Raw genomic sequence first — 26,192 nt, 5'->3', positions numbered from 1 at the left:
TTGTTGTATAATGCTTGTAATATTTCTGATATAATTGAAATTTCTCACTCATGATTAAAGAAATGTTGTGATTCAAAGGGAAAGCAAAATATTACCTAAGCAGAGATTGCGGAACTACAAGTACAAAATTAAAAGAACACACTTCTACTCTGGAATCTGGCTATTTTGTTGCCAGTTGAAAGAATGATGAGACAAATATAACACAGAGGGTAAGCTTTTCCCATACCTCTTGCAAGACCCTTGCAGCCAAGTCCTCTGCTGTGTCATTTGCTAGAACAGGAACAACTCGTTGAGCGAGGATTCTACCAGTATCATACTTTTCATCTACAAAGTGGACTGTAGGGCCTGAAAATCTGTAAAAGGAAATCGGACAACAACATTAGAGAGACTTTGCAGGGTATTTAAGGAAGATAGGATGTAAAAAAAATAGATACACTCATGCATACCACCACCAATGCATCTTTAACATAATGGAACTTCTAACATGACTTCAAAGTAATGGCATATGCATTGTAAGGCATGCATTAGAGAAATTTTGAGGTAAAAAATGGGCCTCAAAACAAAAATGCACAGCAAAAATCAACTTTATAAAAACCAATAAGATTCAATATGGTGATGTCAACCATGAATTCACCATTTTTTGAGTTTAAAAAAAAAAAAACTATTTTTCGACTTGTATTTTCAACTTATCTCCCTATGATTTTACTCAAACTTCGAGTAGGAGCACTTATTGGATGCAGAATTTAATTTTGCATCCAAGGAGTACCCATGTTGTGCATACTTTCGATAGACCCTACTACACGAAAAATGTGAAATACATGAAAAAATGTGATTACAATCACATTTTTTGTGAAGTAAAGTCAAAAAATGCGAAATACATGAAAAAATGTGATTGCAATCACATTTTTCGTGTAGGGTCCATCGAAAATATGCAACATGAGTACTCCTTGGACGCAAAATTAAATTTTGCATCCAATGAGTGCTCCTGCTCAAAATTTGAGTAAAATTATAGGGAGATAAAATAAAAATACAAGTAAAAAAAAATCCCTTTTTTTCCTCCAAAACTTAATGAAGTAATCTAATCTTATTTTATTATTTCCACTATTATTTTATAATATTCGTTAAGAAGCCTATTTTAGACCTCAAAATTTATCTAATGACTAATATTACATGACTTTAAAGAAATGTCATATGCATTGTAAGACATGACTAATATTGTTGTCCCTAAGTCTCATTATAATTGAGAGTTGAGATTATTGTACATCTGAAGACATTCATTTCCAAGCATTTGTAAAAGATTCGAAAGTTATATGAGTCTGAAAAGAAGGCTGACAGCTTGTTCACCAGGGCCAGTCACTTGGTAAGATATAATAAGAACCAAACCAAGCCATCTACACTCATTTACAAACATCCTTTACAGAAATTTCTGGAGAATGGCAGAGTCAGATATGGCCTTCCGCTGGTTTTGTGCAAGCTGATAAATCAACAAAAATATGGCTTCGCTAACTGATTATGTGATAACATATTTACGCTGAGATTCATGTAAAACAACCATTTATTTTTATAATCCCGCTATAAACTACCAGATTAATTAATATCTGGCCTTCAAATCAGATATGGACTTCCAATGGTTAGCGCAAGCTGATAAATCAACAAAAAAATATAGTTTCTCTAACTGATTATGTGATGACATATTTATTCTGAGATCGTGTAAAACAAATATTTATTTTATAATCCAACTATAAACCGCCAAATTTATTAATATCTGGACTTCAAATCAGCAAGAGGGGAATTTCAATCCAATCAGCTCTGATGCCATGTAGAAATTTTTTGAAATACCACTTCTGAAATTTCAACTAAATCGTGAGGCTTACTTGATCCAATCTCTATGAACTTTCAGCCTTGGGCCTGATCTCAAATATTACACTACAGAAGTAATATTTCAATTCTCTTCAACCTAATTTCACCTGGACTTACAAGAGAATAAATAAAGTGCAGTTCAATACCATAATGCTACAGCCCATGGAACACGCTTTGCCAGGCATATAACAGATATGAATTTTCTTATCACAGCAAACTACACCAGAAACAAATCTGATATTTTATCTTCAAGATATGTGTTAAATCACCTAACCAATTCAGCGATATGTTATGTAAAATCAGCATGAACAAGTGCTGGAAACTACACCATGTCAAATTAGCATGAAAATTAAATCTGCAAGTACACAATATTTGGATAGCTGGAAACCATTGTTATCATAACTGGACCGGAAACAGAGGAATCAGACAGTTTGACTGGTTTGGAGGCAAAATCAGTGGATTCAGTGCAACTAGTTGCCCTGAACCATAAAAAGCCAGTTCAGCATCAAACAGGCCAGTTCCTATACAGAGCCGGTTCTGCTGAACCAGTCATTTTTCACCAAACAAGCTGGTTTGTACAATGCAACTAAGGACTCTGGGAACTCAATTTTTTTAAATAAACAATAATTGATGAATGGGTCAACCTAATACTTAACCCTGGTGCACTACTAATGCTATGAAATTAATCATAATGTTAAATTATTAAAAATAAAGGAGAATGTCATAATGAAAGATAAAAGAGAATGACACTTTTACATAAAATTTTAACATTACCATTAATTGTTTCAGAGTGTTTAAAAGTGGTTCCAAGTTCCAACCTCATTGGATTTCATATGGAGAAAAAGTAGAATATTAGATTCCACTTAAAACCCAGTAGACTTAACAGTTTTTAGAATTTCAAGATTGGGGGAGTGCAATGTTTACATTGGATTATGCCATGAATAAGGGTATGGACCTAGGATTTAATCTAGAGCATCAAGTCCTCTATGTACCTTGATGTTGGTGGCATTAAAGCTAAGTTACCGGATCCAGCAGGGTGAGGGCCAAGACCCCAGATCTGCGGATCCAATCAGCCTAAATATGCGGAAAATACAGGATGCAGGCGGATCAGCGAAATTAAGAAACGGATCCCTGTCAACAGAAACGGATCCTATGTGCTTTTGCCAGAACCTTCCAAAGTAAAAAACATCAGCCGCACTTCTAGGTTTGCCTTTTAGGTTCTAGGTTAAAGACTTTTCGTTAAAGCATCACCGTAACCGGAATGTGCTTTACCGTTTCACCGACTCCAGGCAGTGAACAGGCAGAAGTTGCAATCAGCGGCATGAACAGTTCGAGCGGCTTAAGCCTTATTCCTCACCGGCTATTCCTCTCACCGTTCGGGCGACTTATTCCTCACCGGCTCAACGTTCTGCAGAGGACCACAGTATCGTCGCAATAATATAGAGGCAAAGGACCACAGTTCGGCATTCCGCGCTTGCCAAGGTATCGTCACACGACACAATTATATATATATATATATATATATATATATATATATTACAGTTTAAACTTTAAACCTTGAGGCTTGGTCCTTATATCATATTGATATATGATTAATCTCTAGTGAATAGCTTACTCGGTGGTCAGAGAAAAGTATAAATACGACTTAGTCTGGTGAAGAGAATCACTCCATCTTTAGAGAAAGTCTATGACCCTGTCCAATGAAAAGAATCATATTGTTTTCAATGAAAAATCAAATATGACTTCATTTATTAAAGCTAACCACTTCTATTTTTGGAGAAATGCCTAAGCAAGAGATTGTTTATAGAAGACAAGTCACCATGTTTTTAAAGAAAATGTTCAAGTATGGCTCTCTGTAGGGAAAAAGAGTTCATTTTCAGAGAATATGTTTAAGAATGACTTTGTCAATAGAAGAGAATCACTTTGTTTTAAATCGGTAGAACAAAAAGTCACTAGTCATTTTAGGGATAGTAGTGTTTTACTATTAATAAATTAAATTATTCTAATAGTTTGTTTTTATTTTTTCATTGTTTTTTTTTTTTTTTGTATTTTTGATGTATTTACTCCTATTTTCAATTTAGCCATTAAGAACATGGTATATTAAATTTTAAAGTCTTATTGAAAGTATACTATATCATGACCTTATATCATGTGTTAGATGAAGTGTATTTTAATTTTTAATTGTGTATTGATAATATATTATAATTTAAATTTTATATGCAATAAGGTAACCTATAGACCATTATCATTATAGAACCATCACAGCATGAACAAAGTGAAGGGGAAATCATCAAAAGAGACCCAAAATCTCCTCTATGGTAGTATGTAGGGATTATTGGAAAAAATCCCGGAGGTGGTTCATTTAAATGGAAGTGCAATGAATGCCAAGATATCAAAAATGGCTCATATACTAGAGTGAAGGCCCATCTCACTGGTCAAACTAACACAGGGGTGCAAGTATGCACCAGGCCAAAATATGCAAATGGAAAACCTGGCCAAGGTTTGAGTCCTGGAAAAATGAAATTCTATGCATCTTTGTGAGAAGCTGCAGATAGGAAACTTGCAAGGGAAAACACCCTGTGCAAAGCTCTACAACTAGGCGTCTATTGCCATCTAAGCCTGCTGCCACAACTAATAAAAGCCCCACTTTAGGCCCTCTTGAAGCAGCTTTCAATAATCAAGGTAGAGACATAGCCAATGAACATGTAGCTCGTTGCATCTATGCAAATGGGTTAGCATTCAATTTGGTGTGTTCCCCTTGTTGGCAACAAATGATTAAGGCAGATAATGAAGCACCAAAAGGGTACAAAATCCCTGGATATGAAAAAGTTTGCACTTCTTTGTTGGTATCAGAAAGACAATTCGTGGATAGACAGCGACAAACAATCTAGGATACATGGGCAGAAACAAGGGTGTCCATCATTTCTGATGGATGGAGAGACCAAAGAAACCGTCCATTAATTAATGTTTTTGCAGTATGCCCCCAAGGGGCAACATTTTTTAAGGTTGTTAATTGTAGTGGAATAGAGAAAGATGCATCTTTCATATCCACAATTCTTATTGATGCAATAGAAAGTGTGGGGCCACATAATGTTGTCCAAATCATTACGGACAACGTACATGTTTATAAAGTTGTAGGTTTGATTGTGGAGGGTCGATATGATCACATCTTTTGGACTCCATGTGCAGTACATTTATTGAATCTTATGCTTGCCAAGATTGGTGAGATTGAATGGATTGATGAAATATATGGAGCAGCAAAAGAAATCCAAATGTTCATAACCAATCATTCAATGTCCCAGGCCATATATTGAGGTTTTGCAAAGTTGGAGCTATTAAAGGTACTTTTTTTAATCAATATTATTTCAAATTTGTGTTGGAAATTCTTAATTTTAATTACAAATTTATATATGATTTCTCATTTAAGATTTCACTTTTTGAAACTTGTAGGTTGTTGAAACTCATTTTACCTCCCACACTCTTGTCATAAAGAGGCTTGTGGAGGTGAGACAAGCGTTACAAGCAATGGTCATTGACCCTCTTTATGAATCATGGAGGACTTCCACTTCTGATAGAGGGAAAAACATCAAGTCCATCATTCTTGATGATGTGTGGTGGGACAAGGTCCAATACCTTCTATGGTTTACTGTACTAATCTTGACCTTGATCAGAGCATTTGACACAGATACACCTTGCTTGGGGAAGTTTATGAAAACATTGATAGTATGTTGGAGAATAAGAAAAATTATCAGGGCAAGTGAAAATGACCCTTTTGAAACATTCTATTATGAAGTGAAGGATATAGTTGCAGTTACATAAAGGTGGAACAAAATGACCACACCGTTACAACTTTTGGCCTATGCATTGGACCCTAAATATTATCGTTCCAAAATTTTGTCTTTGCCTAGTAGAACAGTGCCAAACAAGGATTTTGAAGTGGTACAAGGATACAAGACAGTTTTGAGGAAAATTTATAGAGATATGGGAGTTGCAACGGAAATACGCCAAGAATTTGGAGGATTTGTACAATCTACTGGTAGCTTTTCAGAGCCAATAGTTATGGATGATGAAGGGCATCTTGATCCTATTACTTGGTGGGGCTTCCATGGTGGGGATAGCATTCATCTCTCCACTCTAGCCACCAGGGTGTTATCACAGGTTGCTAGTTCCTCATTAGCCTAGAGGAATTGGAGTACATATCGCTTCATCCATTCAATGAAGAGCGGACAAGCTGGGAGCGACAAACGTTGAGGATCTTGTGTATGTTCATTCCAACCTTCGTCTTCTATCACATGTTGAACCAGAGTATAAAAAAGGTCCGAGCAGGATGTAGGATATGGAGCCTGAGATCTCTGACTTGAACCTGAAACTGAATGCCATGACTCACCTCAACCTACTTGAGGATATTGTTCCACCACCAGTCCAGCCTACTGATGCAACTTCCTACATTCCAGGACCCCCATCATCTATTCATGTTGTAGAGTTGCAATATGCAGAAGATAATGTAGATCCATTTGAGAATATGTAAATGTATTTACTATTATCATTTATGATATTATGATATTTTTTGTTACTTTGGATGAGGGAGGATGCATCATTTCAATGTTTCAGTTTTCATATTTATAATATATCTAATGGTTTCAATTCAAAAAGTGTTTGATGGTTTCAAGGAGTATTTGATTTTTGAACTCTAAAGTGTTCTTTTAAATTTAAAAAATATTATTATATTTTATTCTTTTTGTACTTGACGTATCCTTGCCGTATCCAGATCCTGGATTTTCAAAAAACTAGCAGATTTGTATCTGTATCTGTATCCGTATCTGAATCCTGGTAACTTAGCATTAAAGCCCTCTATGCATTGTTGCCTCAGAATTTAGTAGGCCTTGTGAGGGAAGCTCACAAGGCAAGCACTAGACCAAGGGAAAACAATATGAGGTGTGGCCCACTGCCACCACAGCGACTACCTCCTGCTTTTTAGTGGACTTCACCAAAGGGGAGGCTTCCCTATAGTATGTCATCAAAAGGATTTGTCAAGTACCAAGGGTAAGGTGACAAAAATAGGCTTGAGGAGGGTTTCTCTTCTTAAGAAGAGGGATTAGCTAGCACGACAACACAATGTGCATCCTCCAAAAATCCTAATTAGGGCACAACATGATCTAGGGCTCAAGAATAAGCAAGGTTAATAGGCTTGTCTAGGATCACAAGGCCAAATAAAGGCTTCAAATAAGCAAGGTTAATAGGCTTGTCTAGGATCACAAGGCCAAGAAAAGGCTTAAAATAGATGTATATAATCAATTTATGGAACAAGTGTAGAAAATTTGTGTCATGTAGCCCCACCCAGTTTCAAGTTGCTTTTCACATCAACTTTAATGCCCAAACCCCATTGTTCATTGTTGACATTTATATTTGAATGTAAATGCAATTAAAACACTAGAAGCTAACACTACTTTTTCACAAATCAGTTGATAAATTTCACAAGCATGATAAAAAATTAGACATTGATATTTGGTCAATCAGATCCTAGAAAAACCCCGAAGGGAAAACCAGTAGGAAGAGGATTTTTATTTGTTTTTTCTCAGAGAAATTTACAGCATTAATTACACAACAGGGGTACTTATCTCCCTCCTATAAATTTGGGCCAGCTCCTTGAAAACCGTGTTGCTACCTAGAAATTTTTGCCACAATCCAGCACCTTTGCCCTTGAAATTCATGCCACTGTCCAGACTTCAAGCCCTTGAATTTCGTGCCACAGTTCAGCACTTTTGGCCCTCGAAATTCGAGCCTCAATCTGACTTTTCTTCCCTCGAAATCCATGCCTCAGATCGACTTTTCCCTTGAACTCTGTGTTGTGAGCAGCAATAAATGTGACCTGACTCCCTCGAAATAAGCACTAAATCTTCTCCTCAATTTTCGGGCTATTATACCTCTTGTACCTTATTGGTTTGCATGTCACACTTCCATCCTAGAATTTCGGGTTGTTATATGTCTCTCCTTGCTGCAAATGCTTGCTATCTCAGCCATCTCCTTCAGCACCTCCTCTCCTCTGCACCTCTTCTCCAAATCTACACATGAAGAATAAATGAGCCTCCATTTTCCTTTTTCCCCTTTTTTAGTCTCCATAAGGACAGCAAGACCTATCCCTAAGATCAAGGGTTGAGATTAGATCTCAGCTTCTCTTAATCAAGGGTGGAGATCTAAACTCACATTGACCCCCCCTTATGTCTCCCCCTTCATTAATGGCACCCTCTAGTCACTTTAATAACTTATTGTACCATGTATTTTTTGCCTCATAAAGTCACTTTAATATTATAAAAGCACAATGTACATTTAGACCTCATAAAGTGACTAAAAAGTCACATGACTTTAATGATCTCATAAAGTCACACTAAAAAGGTGGGCTCACTTGTTTTCCTAGGCTTAGGAAAAAAGCACTAAGAAACACCTCGGCACATTTTTCAACAACACGAAGCCTTCTACAAGCCCAAAGTTGAAGCCTAGGGCGAACTAGGGCATTTGTAGGGCACAATTTGCCTAGGGAAAGAGATGTTAGCCCTAAAATAAAGAGATTAGCCACGGGAATGACTTGATTTTGAGACAAATACCTTACCTCCGCGTGTTGAATCCCTTTGCCAGGGAACTTTTTAAAACCCTATTTGGAAAAGATGCCCTAGCCCTGGCTACTAGCTTACCTTAAGAAGTCGAAATTCCAAGTTTAGGGGAGAGAAGAGTGATTTTATCAAAGCTTTCCAGGTGATCAACCATGTAACCAGGGCCAGTGCCTTGACCTTGGGTGATGGAGTCTATGGGAGGTTTTAAAATGACTAAACCTTAGCAAAAGAATCAAGGAATAGTGAAACCCTAGCTACCATTTTTGTGAGGGAGCAAAGTCAATAGGGAGAGCTAGTTGAAAGATTCACCCATGGGATTGTCATTCAAATCCTATAAGTGGGTAAAGCATGCAATATTATCATTAGAATCCATAGAATAATTTTCAACAATAACTTGCACATAGAAACCCTAGATAATCAACCATTAGATACAAAGATTTATCAAATACAAGGTACACTTACAAAATAGAATGCATGAACAAGTCCTTTATTACTCCAAAATGACCTCTCCAGAGCCAAAGAATAGCTCTGTAAGCAAAAATCCACCATAGATCACATCACCACAAGATAGTCACAAATTTAGCTAAGTTGAATTCTCTAAGAAGGCCGAATTAGTCACAAGTGATGATGATAAATGAATGAGCCTATCCTCTATTTACGAGGATTAGGTCTCCTAATTTCGCCTACAAAGCCCCTAAAAACATGTTTTATCATTAAATTACTTGGGTTACAAGCCAACCCATTAGCTAACATTAAAATATGCCTAATTAGCCCACACGTGAGTCGTAACCTCTAAATTGTTGACGTCGTGCCTCATTTAGGCTCCAATGCCATGCAAAAGAGTGATCAGGAGTCCAAATCTGTGTAGAGGCCTGTATAATCCAAAATTCGAGGGTTGGCCCTCAAATTCACCTCAATATCTCCTATGAGATCCCAAGATCCAATTGAGGTGCCATCAATTGGTCTCCATGGGTCTCCAACTGTCAAAAGAGGCCTCCTCCTCTCCAGTGTTAGGGCTTCCTCTAGTGCAACAAGACCTCCCTAGTCTCTTAATAGGAGCACATCCTCAACTAGGCTCTAAATCAACTCCATCCCATCAAGTTGTGTCAAGGCCATCCTGGGGGCATACTAGGTCCAGTGGTGTCATCATGAAGCATCTTCAAAACTAGGTCAAAGTAGACCAACATCCTAGGTCATGGAGGTACTCTGGGACATGTGTCATCTGTTAATGTTGTTAGAAGCCTTCAGTCTCTCAACACTGCACCTGTTTACACCATGTACTCCTCAAGAAAGCCTGGGTATCTGTGGAGTGGGTGCCCAAAGCCTGGGTCGTTAAACCACCAGACAAGAACAACATGGATTCTAGTGAAAGCAACCATCCATTAGAAACTAAGATCAATAATGCATCTAAGTGAACCAAACTTGAATGTTAAGGGCAGTTTAATACTTCGAACAAAGATCCCCTTCCAAAATTGGGAACAAGTTCTCCCAAAAGTGTTTTCTCCCTTGGTAGGAGTGGCTAATGGTCAACCCTATTAAGTGCTTCGAGCCCCTAAGGGGAAGTAACAGTTCATTGGTCCACCCTTCAATTTTAGGTGTTAGTGTATAATAATAATGTGTTATGGTGGCAGCTAGAGGGGTGGATTCCCTTTCCCGTGAGTCTGCTCTTGCTAAAATCGTAGGAACTTAGTATACCCGACTTGCAGGTGGTTGGTTATGCTCTTGGTGTTATAGTGGCAGCTATGAGGTTTGATCCTGGGTCTCCCATAGATTAGGCCTGACAATTACCGATTCACCATGTGGTTAAAAAAAACTAATGTGTTAATGGAGGGGAGAATGCTTCATGGTCAAGTGCCATGGTCAAAGGGACCAGTTGATGGGGGTGTCCACATCCTAAGTGTATAGATGTGAGGAGGGAGTATTCATGGATGCATGAGCTGCTAGCCCAGACTAAATTTTCCACCCTTCTTGTGCGTCTTTTACTTCTTCTTGATTATTCCTTGTCTTACAACTTATAGCTCAAGGATTAGAGCTTGCTTCGTATGATGTAACAATTTTATTACCCCTTTAAGGTGAGTCGGTCTATCACTAATCAGAATTGGGACATGCAAGGGTTCCTTTTTTATGTAATGGAGCATCATGTAATCATGAACCAAGTGATGGCCATATGAGGTAGTTAGAGCTCATGCTAGGCTTTTGCCCACGTGCTAATCTTTATGTCCCAACCATCTTTTACATTTTGATTTTTCTTTCTATTGTTTTGTTGTGCCCATGCTATGCTTTTCCTTTTCTTTTAGTTGCATCAACCTCCCAAGGCAGAGTTTCAAGGCCCTACTAGTTGTACCCGAAGAATGAAGGTGAGATATGAGGCTTGTAATGTGGCATGGAAAAGGTTGCTTATGGTATAGAGAGAATGGAACATGCTATCTCAGTCATGGCTTTCCAAGCAGTGCCCCTCCTATAACCCAAAGGGTCTTAAGGGAGGTCCCACTAGACTAGGGTCAAAGATTAACCCCCCTGATAAGGTGAGAGAACAAAATTACATTCAAGGTTTGTGAATCTTCCAGATCACCTCGTCATTGATACTAAATGCCCAACCTGATTACAAAATGATCAAAGTACCTTTTCAATAGCAACCCACCTTCATCCAAGCACCAATGTTGGATGATAAGTGTTGAAAAGTGTAACTAGGTTCGGTCTTCATGATGACATGTAATTATGATTTTATGTAATGAGATGTAAAGAAGAAAAATAAAATTATTGTATTTCTTGCTTCATGGGTTTCATGAGCAAGAGATTTTATTCTTGAGTCAAGACTCCCATTGAGAGTCTTTAGGAATTATTTGTCATCTAGTCATAAAATATTAGAGTCGTTGTCATCTAATGAAGTCATGTTACACTTTGTAAAAGGTCAAACTTGTCTATGTAAAGTATCCTCCAAGACCTTGTCACTTATCCTCTTCAAGTCGGCCTACAACAATGGAAGAACTTGCTATAAGAAGTCAGCCTACCTACTTGAGATCATGTCGGCCTAAGGGACATGAGGTGAGGTGTATAAGTAGCCACAATCAGCCTCACTTAGAGGCAAGCAACCCAACAAGCATTCGGTGAAGAAGAAGTACAAAGAAGAGGCCACAAAGAAGAAGTGCAAAGAAGTGATAAGAAGGATTCTTCTGGACATAGCGAAGGAGAGTTTCTTATGGGCAATTGAAGGAGAGTTTCCTCTAGGCAAGCAAAGAAGAGTTTCTTCTGGGCATAGCAAAGGAGAAGTTTCTTCTAGGGTTAGCGAAGGAGAGGTTCTTCTGGGTCAATGAAGGAGAGATTCTTCTGGGTCAGCAAATGAGAGTTTCTTCTGGGTCAGCGAAGGAGAGATTCTTCTGGGTCAACGAAGGAGAGTTTCTTTTGGGTCAGCGAAGGAGAAGTTCCTTCTGGAGATAGCAAACGAAGGGTTCTTCTAAGGTACATGTTCTGGGTGACTGAGCTAGAGACTAAAGACCGAGATTTTCTAGGGGAAGCCAAGAAGAAGTAGTGTGAAGGATAGAGACCAAGTTTCTCTAGGGGAAGCCAAGGAGAGCAGTTCAAGATCAAGAAGAAAGTCGAGAAAGGGAAGAGGCAGAGCATCAAGGTTAGTGACAAGGTTCTTGGGAGGATACCTGGGTCAAGGGTCTTTGTCATGATCTTGGTACTCATCAATTGAAGATCTAGAAGAAGAATTTTGATCGGGTTTTCCTCTCAAGAGGTGAGAGGTTTTGGCCCTAACTGACAAGCCTACATACTGTGTCACTTGTCTTTTATTGTGCATATTGGTAATTGTCTTGATGAAAAGAACACAATAGTAACATAATGAAGAAAATACTATAAGCTAAGAAGTAAAAGTATACCACAAGCAATTATCAAACAGAGAAATCTTTTAACTATTCATACCCTAGATTTCTCAACATGGTATCAGAGCTTAGGTGCTAAAGTCAAGAAGGGGCATTCAATCAAGAAGGATCGTAGCAGATTCATGGGCTACCAAGGTCAATCTCTTCAAAACCCTAGATTGAAGAAATCTACACCAACAAGAGTCTTGAAACCATCTTCAAGAAAGAAGGAAGACTAAAACATTCAAGAAGGATCGTGAATCAAGATCTCTCTCATCAATCTCTCAAGAAGAAAATCCTCTATCAACATCAAGATAAAGGAGGAAACAAGCATCGATTTCTCAAGTCTATGACTATATCTGATAATAACAAAATGTCTTTTTGCAAGGAAAGCAATAAATTGGTTGGCATTGCAAATTTCCTTGCATGGAAGAAAAGGACAGACCTAAATCTTATTGAGAATGAGGTCATGGATCACATCAAAGGATCGATAACCCAGCGTCCAAAGGAAGATACTCAAGCATATGCTAGATTCATGAAGGGAGAAGTGAGAGCCCAAAGGATTCTTATAGAATCTATAAAAGACTCTCTAATCCCATATGTATCAAAGTTGGAGACTGCAAAAGCTATATATGACAAATTAGTAGAGTTGTTTTCTATAAGTACTACAGGAGAAGTAATCTCATTAAGGCAAGAACTCTACAAATTAAGATGTCCAAGGAAGATGGAATAGCCTCATACTTCATGAGGATATCAAAAATTCGAGATCAACGTCAATAGCTAGGAAAAGTCATGTCTGATAGAGAGATGACCACAGTGGTACTGAATGCACTACCTGAAGAATGGGGTAACTTCACTTCAAGTTTATATGGGAAGAAAGAGACTACTCCATTTCAAGATCTATGGTCACTCTGTAAGATCGAAGAAACCAAACGTAAGGCAAAGGTTGATGTTGGTTCCTTATGCTTGAGCAGAATCAAGAATACGCTGCTATGGCAAGAAGAAAAGGGAAATTTGGAAAGTTTGGCCCTCAAAAGGAAAGGAAGACCATGGCTAAGGTAAGATGCTATGGATGTCAGAAACTTGGGCACTATAGAAGAGATTGTCCTAAACGTAATAAGGACAAAAGGGATAAGGAAGAAACCCATATTACTGAGGAAGTGAAAGAACTTGAAGAAGGAAGAAGTAAAAGATCTCTACTATAACTGAGATGATCTTATTCACTAGAAGGTACTTTCCACTTGTAATTTATAGATAGGAAGCAATGTAAATAAGATAGGATGCATCATATTATAGCATCATGGTAGAAGCATTAGAAGTAAGAGCTCTTGACATGAGAAGCAGAAAGAATGTCTAGAATAAATTCTATTGATTACAAAGAATAAGGGCTCTTAGAAACCTCACTGAAATCTCAAATAATACTTATAGAAAGAAGTAGAGGCCATCATCGAATGGGATCATCATACAATAGTCAATAAGGAAACATATGTTGGGTGAGGATATGAAAGATCCTCAAGTTTCTCTGAGAGAATCCTTATCAAAAGATTCACTGATCTAGCAAGAAAGCAAGTGTTTCATCAAGAATTCCAACTCATGGGATTCAAGGGATGATGGTATGGTGACATAACAGTGAAGTGGAATAAAACTCGTTCGTTCAAAGGAAGCTGCTACATAGATTATTATGAAAGTCATGTCATATGGTTGCAGATAATATGGATCACTAGTTCCATCTTGGGAAACATGATCAAAGAAAAAGGCTATCTCCTCCTCCTAAAGATTGCAGAAAAGCATAAGTCGCACTAGATGAAATCAATATAATATGTTCTCATATGAATCATGAGGAAGCTGACTACAATTAAGAAACTCTGATTGGATGCTCCTCGGAATGAAGTGTGGAAAGAAAGGAAGAGATCGTAAAATATGCAACAAAGGTAGAAGGCATTCAACATCTGAGACCATGAAGAGTTCATTGAAATATCTCCCAGAAAGATCTGAAGACTCTGATGAGAGTCAGAAAAAGATGGAGACCCTTGACAATGGATATCTTTGGGAGATGTGTCAACATGTATGCAGGATGTTGATACCTACAAGAAGATGTCATGATAAGAGACCATCACAGAGGTAATTTGATTTAAGTGTTCATTCTGTATTTTTGAACTAATATCTAGATGGGCTTATGTAGCCCTGCCAAAGGGAAGATCTGTGGATGAATTCCAAGAAGACCATATAGAAGGATGTAAGATCCTTCCAAAAATAGGCATGAAGAAAGCAGCATGACATGAAGCAAAACCAGATGGAAAAACTAATGAATCACTTTCTGATGAAAGGAATGAGGACATGACTGACTCGTGAACGAAAGTGATGGATGGTCTGTGCCCTATGAAGAAGTCTGAAAAGATGAATTCGTGACATCAAAGGAAGAAGCTCTTCAAGCAACTAGTTATTCTATGATCTCCACATGAGGAGCTATTGTAGGTCCCTAGTTAAAAGGGAACCTGAAAAAAAGTTTCTTACTTAGAAGAAACTTGAAAATTCCTAAGCCAAGAGGGAGCTTACGTACATTCCTTTTGTAGGAATGAGTACATTCCTTTATTGGAATATGCCCTCCCTATCTGAGAGGAAGAGAAAGACACATCATTTTGGTCTTCACCTAGGAAGACAGAATGGAGGATTGGGTAATTATTTGGCATCTGATACTCTTTGAGGATGAGATAGGGCATCCAATAGAAGAGTAATCGTGGAGAACCGATATTCTTTTAGGGCTGGGGAGTCCAAAATAAGAATAGTCCTCATGGAACACACCCTGAGTACCCGGGTAGGGGATGTTCCAAGAGAGACAATGATGAGAGTGTCTATAAATCATTGGTCTTGCCAGCATTGAGCTCAAATCTTGTGGAGAGATGGAGTTGTTAGTCAAGGCCTTGCTATGTGACAATGTTGGTTGATATGATGCTATACAAATGAGTTACCAATCCGAATTCTTCTTATGAGAAATTCTTAAGATTGAGAATGACCAAGTACCATTATGAATACCTCCCCAGTTAAGAGGGAGTCCAGAAAAGTGTAACTAGGTTCGGTCTTCATAATGACATGTAATTATGATTTTATGTAATGAAATGTAAAGAAGAAAAATAAAATTATTGTATTGCTTGCTTCACGGGTTTCATGAGCAAGAGATTTTATTTTTGAGTCGAGATTCCCAGTGAGAGTCTTTAGGAATTATTTGTCATCTAGTCATAAAATATTAAGTCATTGTCATGTAATGAAGTCATGTTACACTTTGTGAAAGGTCAAACATGTCTATGTAAAGTATCCTCCAAGACCTTGTCACTTATCCTCTTCAAGTCGGCCTACAACGATGGAAGAACTTGCTAGAAGAAGTTGGCCTACCTACTTGAGATCATGTCGGCCTAAGGGACATGAGGTGAGGTGTATAAGTAGCCACACTCGACCTCACTTAGAGGCAAGCAACTCAACAAGCATTCGGTGAAGAAGTACAAAGAAGAGGCCACAAAGAAGAAGTGTGAAGAAGTGATAATAAGGGAGAGTTTCTTCTGGGCAAGCGAAGAAGAGTTTCTTCTGGGCATAGCGAAGGAGAGTTTCTTCTGGGCAAGCGAAGAAGAGTTTCTTCTGGGCATAGCGAAGGAGAGTTTCTTTTGGGTCAGCGAAGGAGAGATTCTTCTAGGGTCAACGAAGGAGAGTTTCTTCTGGGGTCAGCAAAGGAGAAGTTTCTTCTGGAGATAACGAAGGAAGGGTTCGTCTAGGGTACTTGTTCTGGGTGACCGAGCTAGAGACTAGAGACTAAGATTCTCTAGGGGGAGCCGAGAAGAAGCAGTGTGAAGGATAGAAACCAAGTTTCTCTAGAGGAAGCAAAGGAGAGCAGTTCAAGATCAAGAAGAAAGTCGAGAAAGGGAAGAGGCAAAGCATCAAGGTTAGTGACAAGGTTGTTGGGAGGATACTAGAGTCAAGGGTCTTTGTCATGGTCTTCGTACTCATCGATTGAAGATCTAGAAGAAGGATTTTGATCGGGTTTTCCTCTCAAGAGGTGAGAGGTTTTGGCCCTGGCTGACAAACCTACATACTGTGTCACTTGTCTTTTATTTTGCATATTGGTAATTGTCTTGAAGAAAGGAACATAGTAATAACATAACGAAGAAAAGACTATAAGCTAAGAAGTAAAAGTATATCACAAGCAATTATCAAGTAGAGAAATCTTTTAACTATTCATACACTAGATTTCTCAACAGTGAGAAGCATATGGTGTTAATTTGGCAACTCAGTGACAAATTCCAATCATTGGCCTAGATTCCTGTTTCCAAGAGGACCAAAATTGACCTTTGAAGCACTGAATTTGGATAAGGAAAAATGTATTTTTGAAGTCAAGCCCACAGGTACACAAATTGTCAAGGTCGGCCTAAGAGGCAAATTAGCCCTCCTCCAATGCCTATAAATTCATGACACCTCAAGCTCATTTGGACATCAATCATCACATATCTCTCTTTTCTTCTTGGGTTGGATTCAACTGATAATTGCAGGAGTCTTTTTCACACGTGTGGGCAGAAAGGAGGACGAAATTACAGGTAGCCGAAAATCTGAATTTTTCTGCAACTTTGTCCAGCATTAGCTTCAACCTTTGAAGGAGAGTTTGACTTTGAATTTTCTGGGGTATCTCGGTCTCATCAGGCCGCATATTTTTGGCACGAAAACCAAGGCAATTAGAGTAGTTTGACTTGTGTTGACTGCAGGAAAAATTGCAGACTTGACTGCAGAGGTTTCTCTCTCATTTGACCGAGTTTGACTGGGTGTTTGTGGACTGTTTTTGGCTCTGTTTGACCAGCTCTTGAGGCCGCACTATTTGACCTTTGACAGAGTTTGATTGGAGCACTTAAGGCACGTTGATTGTTGTTGACCGTTGACCAGAATTGCAGATTATGACAGTTGACTAGATTTGACTATTTCTTCATTGGCATATTGATTTTTGGATGGTTGATTTGTTGGACAAGTCAAACTTTGACTTTGACTTTTATTTATGGATTTGGGCTCATTGTACTCTCTGTTGAACATTTTATGATTTCCCCCTTGTGGGGTTTTTCTCTGGTCTTTGACCAAATCGGTGTCTCTTGTTGTTGTTTTCATTGTCTCCTATTGTCATTGCATATATTGGTCTATCTTCAATTATTGTTGATTATTGGAAGAATCAAGTGTTATTGTAAAGATTGTTTAATGAAGGATTGTTAAAATTGGCAACTAGGGACAAATTCCACTTTGAGCAAGTCTTTTGAAGAAGATAAGTATGGCATTGAATTCCCCTTTTCCGACCAAAATTGACCTAAAGATCGCTAAATTTGAATAAGAAAAAATATTTATTTATTAAAAAGAAATTTTATAAGATATGACCTTATCAAGGCAGGAAAATTGAAAATTTGAAATTTAAATTTGCCTCCACAATTGTCAAGGTCAGCTTCACCTCCATAAGGACAAATCGGCATGTCTATTTGTATATATATGTGTCTCCAACCTCATTTGGAGACGCATCCTATGGGCATCAAATATCTGAACTAGGGCAGCGGATATGAGGCTAGGGTAAGGATGCAGCTAGCACAAGTTTGTGGTAAAGGTGGTCTCCCTCTTAGGTGTGGATGTCTTACAGCGAGAGGCCACAGATGTCTGGGCTTGAAACAGTCACAAGGAGGTGTCATAGGGCTGATTCAAGATGGTTTAAGGCAGCGGACATCTGGCCAGATCAGGACGCAGGAGCAGAAGTGAGTTAAGTGTAGTTGTGGGCTTGTTTTATGGATCATTATCTCTGTTCAGTGGGCCACAAGATAGTGCTAACTTAGCAGCACGTTCAAGGACTGTTGTGAGAGCCAAGAGACCTAGTCTAGGGGTGTTTTCCCTAGCCGCAATCAACCTACATCAAGTCGCAGATATACAGAGGCAGCAGAGGCTTATCCAAGGTGTTTTTCATGTCCCAGGAAGGCTGCATATAGTGCTGTATCTGATCTATCTATTATTAGGTGACCTGTGAAGGTTCCAAGGCCTACAATAGTGCAGGAAGGCAGTGTTGAAGGGCAGTAAGTATCACTGTGTCTTGAAGCAGGATTAGGGTCATTGTGTTACCCTAACTGAAGCTCAGAACTTTGCTCAGAACCAATGTTGCGAATATCGGCATCAGGATAAAATCAGCAAGGGTCCGGAAAACCAAAAAAACGTAAAAATCGGGAAAATATCAGTAAAAAGTCGGCAAACATCGGAAAAAAATACCATAAAAATATCTTTAAAAATTGTCAATCAGCTAGGCCAAAAAATCATGATTTTGAGATAAAATCGGGATGTTATCGAGATGTTCGCAACACTGCTCAGAACCCTTGAGCAGCAGCAGCGTATGTCACCAGCTTCAGAAGACATCATTTGACTACTTCAGAATTGCATCTCTGAACAGACCATCTGTTTCTCTAAAGACATAGATTGGAAAGTCAGTTTTGACTTTGAATTAATGTATTTTTCAATGTTGATAATATCGGCATCGGGATAAAAAATCAGCAAGGGTCCGGAAAACCAAAAAATCGTAAAAATCAGGAAAATATCGGTTAAAAATCAGCAAACATCAGAAAAATTAAGATACCATAAAAATATCTTTAAAAATCGTCAAACATCGGCTAGGCCAAAAAATCGTGATTTAAGATAAAATCGGGATGTTATCGAGATGTTCGCAACACTGGTATTTTCTCTCTCTCTCTCTGCGGAACATTTGATTTGAATAATAAGAAGAATTGATCAAGGGTTTTCCCCATCTTGGGGTTTTTCCCTGGCTTGAGCCATATTCTTGTGTTCTCTTGTCTTGGTTTGTCTTCTACATTTATTGTTGATGTTCTTTCTTCAGTTACTGTCAATGATTTATGTGATTACTAATGGAAGTGAAATAGATTGATAAATGGGATAATATGGATCATTGAAGTAACCATCCTAAGCAAAGAACATGTTTACTTAAAATTAACATGGTATCAGAGCTCAGGACAGGTCAAGCCCAAGCAAGAGTAAAAAGAAACCTCAGAAGGATTTGTTAACAATTCTTTGTGCCCTCCTTCTTCTTCAAAGATCATACTAGTCTTAGCAAGAAATGGCCTATCTGAAGTTCGTATTCCTGCCCTGGAGCACAACCAGCCCTTTGGATGATGGCACAATTTGCAATTCTTTGTATAGCTCAGCTTGGTTTGGAATCTACGTATGGACTATACTCCTTCACAATCATTACAGGTGTAAACTATTTTTAACTCTACTCTCTCACAGACTTTTCAGGACCTCTCTCTGTCTCACGCAGATGTTTTAGATCTACATTGACACATCTTTATAGATATGGTATCTGTGTTTCTGAGTTATAGTTTTTACTTCATATAAATCTCCTCTGTGTATAGTCTCCGCAGTATTCCAGCACTGTTGAATACATTGATTCCAGTTTAATGTAGCATCGTATATGTAAAGTAATCCTGATTTAATGATTAATCTTTGCACCTTATATACACCTTTCTTGGCATCCATATATATACATGCATTCTCGGCAGAGTTGTTCTGGCTCGGAAATTGGTATGATCTTGGCACAATATTACCGAAGTGTTTCAGCCTCGCATTTGATGATATCTGGCAGCTTGGTATTCAGAGGCATTGCTACAAGCATCTATATATTCCCACAGAGTTGCAACAGGCATAGCTATATTTTTACAATGGCATCTTTATATCAGCATTGCCGTGTTATTTCACTGTCCACAGGAACATCAATATATTCATTCTACTCCGCTCAATGGTTCATCATCATGAATTACTACAGTGGTGTGTCAGTGACTCATTATGTCTTCAAATCAGTTTGATATGTATCTTTTCTAGCAGTCTGCTGAACTCCATAATTCGATTCTTTGCTTGAGACTCGCATGTTACAGATTAATTTCTCTAAGTATACCCCAGTCGAAATCAAGATACCTGCAGACGAAGGCAAATGACAACCTATATAGTGTTTATCCTACACTGACCAAATGCATATGCAGGGCCATTTGGCATTGGTCCATCTGCACTGGACTTATATTAAGTATCATCTTATTCATCCTTACTGAAGCCTTTCATGGAGACCACTTAATGCCTTGTTAGACTTTCTGCAACCAAATGCAAGCTTGGCTGATGTAGGGTTTAGGGTATATCATAATCACCCTCCTTCTCCTCCTCCTAGGGTTTCTATCACAGAGCGAAGCAATCCAGGGTTTAATTCAGAAGATATCTACTCATTGGCTAAAGAAGGTGGTGTTAAGATATGCTCCAGTTTGTGGATCAACAGCTTCCGATGACCCCAGAAGGTGATAACCAGCGTGACTGGTTATCTCAAGAGATTCAAATTATAAGTGTTGACTTATCGAAAGGTCTGTGCTGATGAGATTGGCTCATTTCTGCACCATAATGAATTCCATATAAGTGATTTGGAACAGCTTCTGGCTCTGAGAAATGCAATGCTGGAATCTTAAGTTCATATAGGTCAAGCACCTCAATCAGTATATCAAGTCTCCCACGGACAAGACTGCATCTAACCTCATGTCCAACAGGAAATTGAAAATATTGATGTTAAGTTCATAGCCATCTCCCTTCCACAACAAGTTTGTCCATGAAATGTTGCTTATGATTATGGAACCAATATATGAGGCCGTTTTTAGGCCTGGGAAGACTGCACATACAACACTCTGATTCATCAGAAGCGAATTTGCAGGTTATCTTTGGTATTTGAAGAGCTACTTGAGTACTATCTTGGATGGTGTCTGGGTTGGAATTATGATAATGCTCTTGTGAGAGATAAGTAGTTGACCTTATCAAGTCTGCTCTCACAACACCTGTTATAACCAGTCAACCAAGGAGTAAAAAGGAGAAGAAATGCATGACACTTTGGAACAGTTCTTTGTATCAACCCCTAACAGCATGAAAACAGAAGTACTTTAAAGAAAGTACATGACTGTTTGCCACATTTTTTGTAATAACTCTGAATCTTAGAAGAAATTCAGTACAGCTGAGAAATAACTTGGCATAATTTGGCCTAAGACATCCATTGTTTGGATTCCCTTTGGTCTACCAAGAGTATGGCAGAAAATGTTAAGATCCATGCTAAGTTCTAACTAGGTCTAGGATTCTGGATCCGTGATGTATAAGACAGCTTGGCATAATCAATCTTGGAACAAAGCAAATTCAGAGCAAGTCCCTTGGCAACATCATACAGGCAGTCATATTTGAGATATCTATTGATATATTGAATGGGCAGAGCATGTGAAAGTCTTTAACTGTGCATTACTGAGGTCTGGTAATCAGTACATTGATGATTCAGGTTCAGCATGATAATCTCCCATCTTAAAGATAAGGAGCAGATTGATAAAGGTTGATATCCAACTGAAGCAGAATTCAGAGGGAGCTATATGGATGACTTTGACACATGGACCTAAAGGAAAAGAACAGGAAAAGTAGCCAGTTGCAGATAGCTCAATGATTATGATCTGGGCAAAGTCACCTTCTTGATACTTAGAGGGAGCCATGATCAAAGATCTAGCTTCGGTACATTACTTCCTAAGACTAAAGGTCTGATAAGATGGTGTAGCTACTGCTTCAGATATGGACAACTTGTGGGGATCCTGATGTTCTACCTGATCAGATTATACCTTGCTATGGCTACCTGTCTATCTATGATCTGATGTACTCCACCAAGAATTTAAGATTTCATGGATTTTCTGACGTAAACTGTGCTGGCAGTATGAAGAATGGAAAGAGCACATCTAAGTGTTGTAGCCCCTGAGAATCAAAGGCTAAAAGTCTGTTGCTTTGAGAGCACCATTGAGGTTGATTGTAGAAAGCAGCAAGCATGGCTTATTATGAAACCATTTGATTGAGAGAAAGCTCATCAGTGAGCCATTTGAGAACGTAACCACCATTTTATATTGCAGAATGTGATTTGCATTTCATAGAATCCCATGTTTCACGACCATTCCAAGCATGTTGGCATCAGGTACTACTTTATTTGGGATATGATACAACAGGAAGCAATCAAGCTCCATCATTGGAAGATGGAGTGCAATTACAGACATCCCCACAAAGCCTCTTGATATGTTCAAGTTTATCTTCCTTCAGGGAAAGGTGAGGAGTCATGGACAGACCCTACAAAGAGGGTCTCGATCGAACATTGAGCTCTAGGAGCTCATGAGGGCCTTGGGTACTTCTTGATGCTATGTGCGACCATAGGGTGAGTGGTTCACCTTCCCCTATAGGTACATTGTGTACAGGCTGAGTGGTTCACCTTCCCCCGTGATACTCCATGACGATATATGAGAGAATAGGCTGAGTGGTTCACCTTCCCCTATAGCTGATGATATATGCATAGAATGAGTGGTTCACCTTCCCCTATAGCTGATGATATATGCATAGAATGAGTGGTTCACGTTCTCCTATGGCATGTAAGTAGGATGAGTGGTTCACCTTCTCCTGCGGGCACCCCAGTGAGAGATGCATATAGATATCTGCTGGTTGTCACATGTGGACATGTTAATGGGATGTTGTTCATCCTTTCCCCACATGTAGGAAGCTCATTCCCTACGATCAATGGTTGACATGTTAGTAGGATGTGGTTCATCCTTTCCCCACGTGTAGGTTCCCTCCTATGATTATTGGTTGGCATGCATGTAGGATGTGGTTCATCCTTTCCCTACTCTCAGTGAATTTGCGTAGGATGTGGGTTATTCTTTCCCTATGATGATTGTGATATGTGACTGTAGGATGTGGTTCATCCTTTCCCTACGTGTGGTTGTGAGCAGGATGTGATTTATTCTTTCCCTGCTATTGCTCTAGTATCATCCTACCCATGTAGTTCGGGACACATGGGAAGTACCTCTCATCTGGCCAATGAGTTGGGAAAAGTGGATAGGGACCATAGCACTACCGATGGATGCATTGTGTACTGTCGTACTCCCTATGTCTAGGATGCATGATGTTCAAAAACTTGATCACTTGGGATCAAGTCCGATTGGGGTTCAACCCCTGGTTATGTGAACTAACTTTTGTCAAAGGAGAGTGGCAAGGTCTTATGACTCACTCTCAATCAATTCTTCTTCATTATCTATATCAATGTTCGGCAAAGATGAGACGACATGCAGAGATCGTTCATGACAACAGGATGGCATGATAATGAATGGATTAACAGGTGGAATTCTCCCTAGTTGAAAGGGAGTGTTAAAATTGGCAACTAGGGCCAAATTCCACTTTGCGCAGGTCTTTTGGAGAAGATAATTAGGGCATTGAATTCCTCTTTTCGAGAGGACCAAAATTGACCTAAAGATCAGTAAATTTGGATAAGGAAAAATATTCATTTATAAAAAAGAAATTTTATAAGGCATGACCTTATCAAGGCGAGAAAATTAAAAATTTGAAATTTAAATTTGCCTCTACAATTGTCAAGGTCGGCTTCACCTCCATAAGGACAAATCGTCATGTCTACTTGTATATATATGTGTCCACCAACCTCATTTGGAGACACATCCTATGGGCATCGAATATCTCAAATAGGGCAATGGATATGAGGCTAGGGTAAGGAGGCATCTAGCACGAGTTTGTGGTAAAGGTGGTCTCCCTCTTAGGTGTGGATCTTGCAGCAAGAGGCCGCAGATGTTTGGGCTTGAAACAGTCAACAGGAGGTGTCTTAGGGCTGATTCAAGATGGTTTAAGGAAGCGGACTTCTAGCTAGATCAGCAGGAGCAGAGGTGAGTTAAGTGTAGTTGTGGGCTTGTTTTATTGATCATTATCTTTGTTCAATGGGCCGCAGGATAGTGCTACCTTAGCAGCACATTTAAGGGTTGATGTGAGAGTCGAGAGACTTAGTCTAGGGGTGTTTTCCCTAGTCGTAGTCAACCTACAGCAAGCCGCATATATACAGAGGTAGCAAAGGCTTATCCAAGGTGTTTTTCATGTCCTAGGAAGGCCGCATAGAGTGTTGTAGCTGATCTATCTATAGGTCTCCCTCCTATTTGGGAAACATTCATTACCAGCATAAGCAATAACAACAGTTTCCTGTCATTTGATGAGCTTGTTGGAAAACTCACTCAAGAAGAATCCAAGATGATTTCAAGCGGGAGAATTCAAAAACATGGAGAAGGGGAGCCTGCTACAATTGTTACTAAAGACAAGAAAAAGGGAAAACGAAGACCATGGCCCTCTCTCAAGTCAAAGGACTCTAATAGAAGATCAAGGGATATTGAATGTTACAATTGTCACAAGCATGGTCGTTATGCCCAAGACTGTCCCATAAAGAGAGATGCTCCAAGATCCAACCAAAGCTACAACAACAACTGGTACAATGATAAAAGAAGAAGTGATGATAGAAGAGGGAGAGACGATCGAAGAAGAAGAGATACTTCGGATGATGAAGAAGAAAGTCCTCATCCTAAAAGAAGTCAAGAAACTCCAGGTATGAAAGTAACACAGCTACTAGTCAATCTAAATACATTCTTATTTCAGCCCTTTTTGGTTCTTCTCCTCCGGATTCATATAATAGTTGGTTGGTACATAGTGGGGCTTCTAAACACCTCTCCATGTATAAGGAAGTCCTCTGAAATCTGGTTGAGAGAGAGACAAGTTTGAAGATTATTCTTGGGAACACACTTCATATCCAGTTAAGGGCTTTGGTACTGTCAAATTTAATTTAGACTATGGAGAATATATTTTGCTTCATTATGTGATGTATGTGTCAGTGTTAAAGAAGAATTTAGTATCTATATTTGCCTTGGAGGACAAAGGAATGAAGGTTGCCTTTATGAAAGCAAAAGTACTTACCTAGCCTATGGGATCCCCTATGAGAGATGCTTTCACATTGGGATCTAGATTTGTTCTATAGGGTCACTGGAAGACCTCTTCTCGCAGTGGTCCATGACATTAATCATCAAAGTGAGCTATAGCACTGCAATAAAAAGAAGTCAATGGGACCACTCCCCTCTAGCAGAATCAAGACCAATCATAATATCGAACAGAATGAAGTGGTTGTGAGAAAACAGGTTTGGAAGGATGCTAAGGCCAAAAAATCAATTATGAGGAATGGTGTTGTTCCGAGACCTCAAGGAAAGTCTAATGCAACTTCAAAATGGTTATAAAAATGAAGCACGAAGCAGATGGGAGCATTGAAAAGTTGTTAAAATTGGCAACTAGGGTCAAATTCCACTTTAGACAGCTCATTTGATGGAGATGATTGTGTTGAATTCCTCTTTTCGAGAGGACCAAAACTGATCTAAAGATCATCAAATTTGAACAAGCAAAAAAGTGTTTTCAAAATTATGCCCACACGTCTAAATTGTCAAAGTCGACCACATCATCATGTAGACTCATGAAGCCCAAGAGACATGTCACTTCACCCTCAACAACTTGTATAAATATAAGTGACCTCTCACCTCATTTGGCAACATCATCACTCACATATTCTCCTCTCTCTCTCTCATTGGTTCCTACAACTATTGGGCATTCTCTCTCACTTACATGTGTGGCAAAGGAGGACGAAATTCAAACAGAATTACAGGGCCAAAAATTTCAGACTATCCTGCAATCTGACCAGTGTTGACTTTGACTTTCCAGAAAGATTTTGACTTCGATTTTCTGGGCAGATTTATGTTTGGGCAAGTCATACACCTTGGCACAGAAACTAAGGTATTCTGGAAACTTTGATTACAACATAAAATTGCAGGTTGACCGCAGACTTTAGGGCTGAGTTTGACCAAGTTTCATTGTTGATCCGTTGACTATTTTGGGTTGATTTTGACCTCCTATTCAGGCCGAGCTTCAAAGGAGACATTTTGTTGTTGATTTGACC

General features: G+C 38.9%; 1 protein-coding gene across 4 annotated transcripts in view; it reads right to left on the bottom strand.

Annotated features, from left to right (window-relative positions):
* LOC149152386 (phosphoribosylglycinamide formyltransferase, chloroplastic-like) overlaps positions 1 to 26,192 on the bottom strand; it is a 195,130-nt gene that overhangs the window by 37,084 nt on the left and 131,854 nt on the right. For all 4 annotated transcript variants that reach the window (XR_016262724.1, XM_089440237.1, XM_089440238.1 and 1 more), the window contains exon 5: positions 227 to 353. Coding sequence is in view for 3 of the 4 variants with exons in the window: in XM_089440237.1 (XP_089296363.1) it covers positions 227 to 353 (127 nt within the window). In the remaining variant the exon portion in view is untranslated. The remainder of the gene's footprint in view (positions 1 to 226; positions 354 to 26,192) is intronic.

The sequence above is a fragment of the Pinus tabuliformis genome, chromosome 9, assembly GCF_031772625.1.
Source record: "Pinus tabuliformis cultivar Carrire ecotype Pingquan chromosome 9, CPIR1, whole genome shotgun sequence".
In the NCBI taxonomy this organism is placed as follows: Eukaryota; Viridiplantae; Streptophyta; class Pinopsida; order Pinales; family Pinaceae; genus Pinus; species Pinus tabuliformis.
The sequence above is the reverse complement of the archived record's forward strand: the minus strand, read 5'-3'. Positions and strand labels throughout refer to the sequence as shown.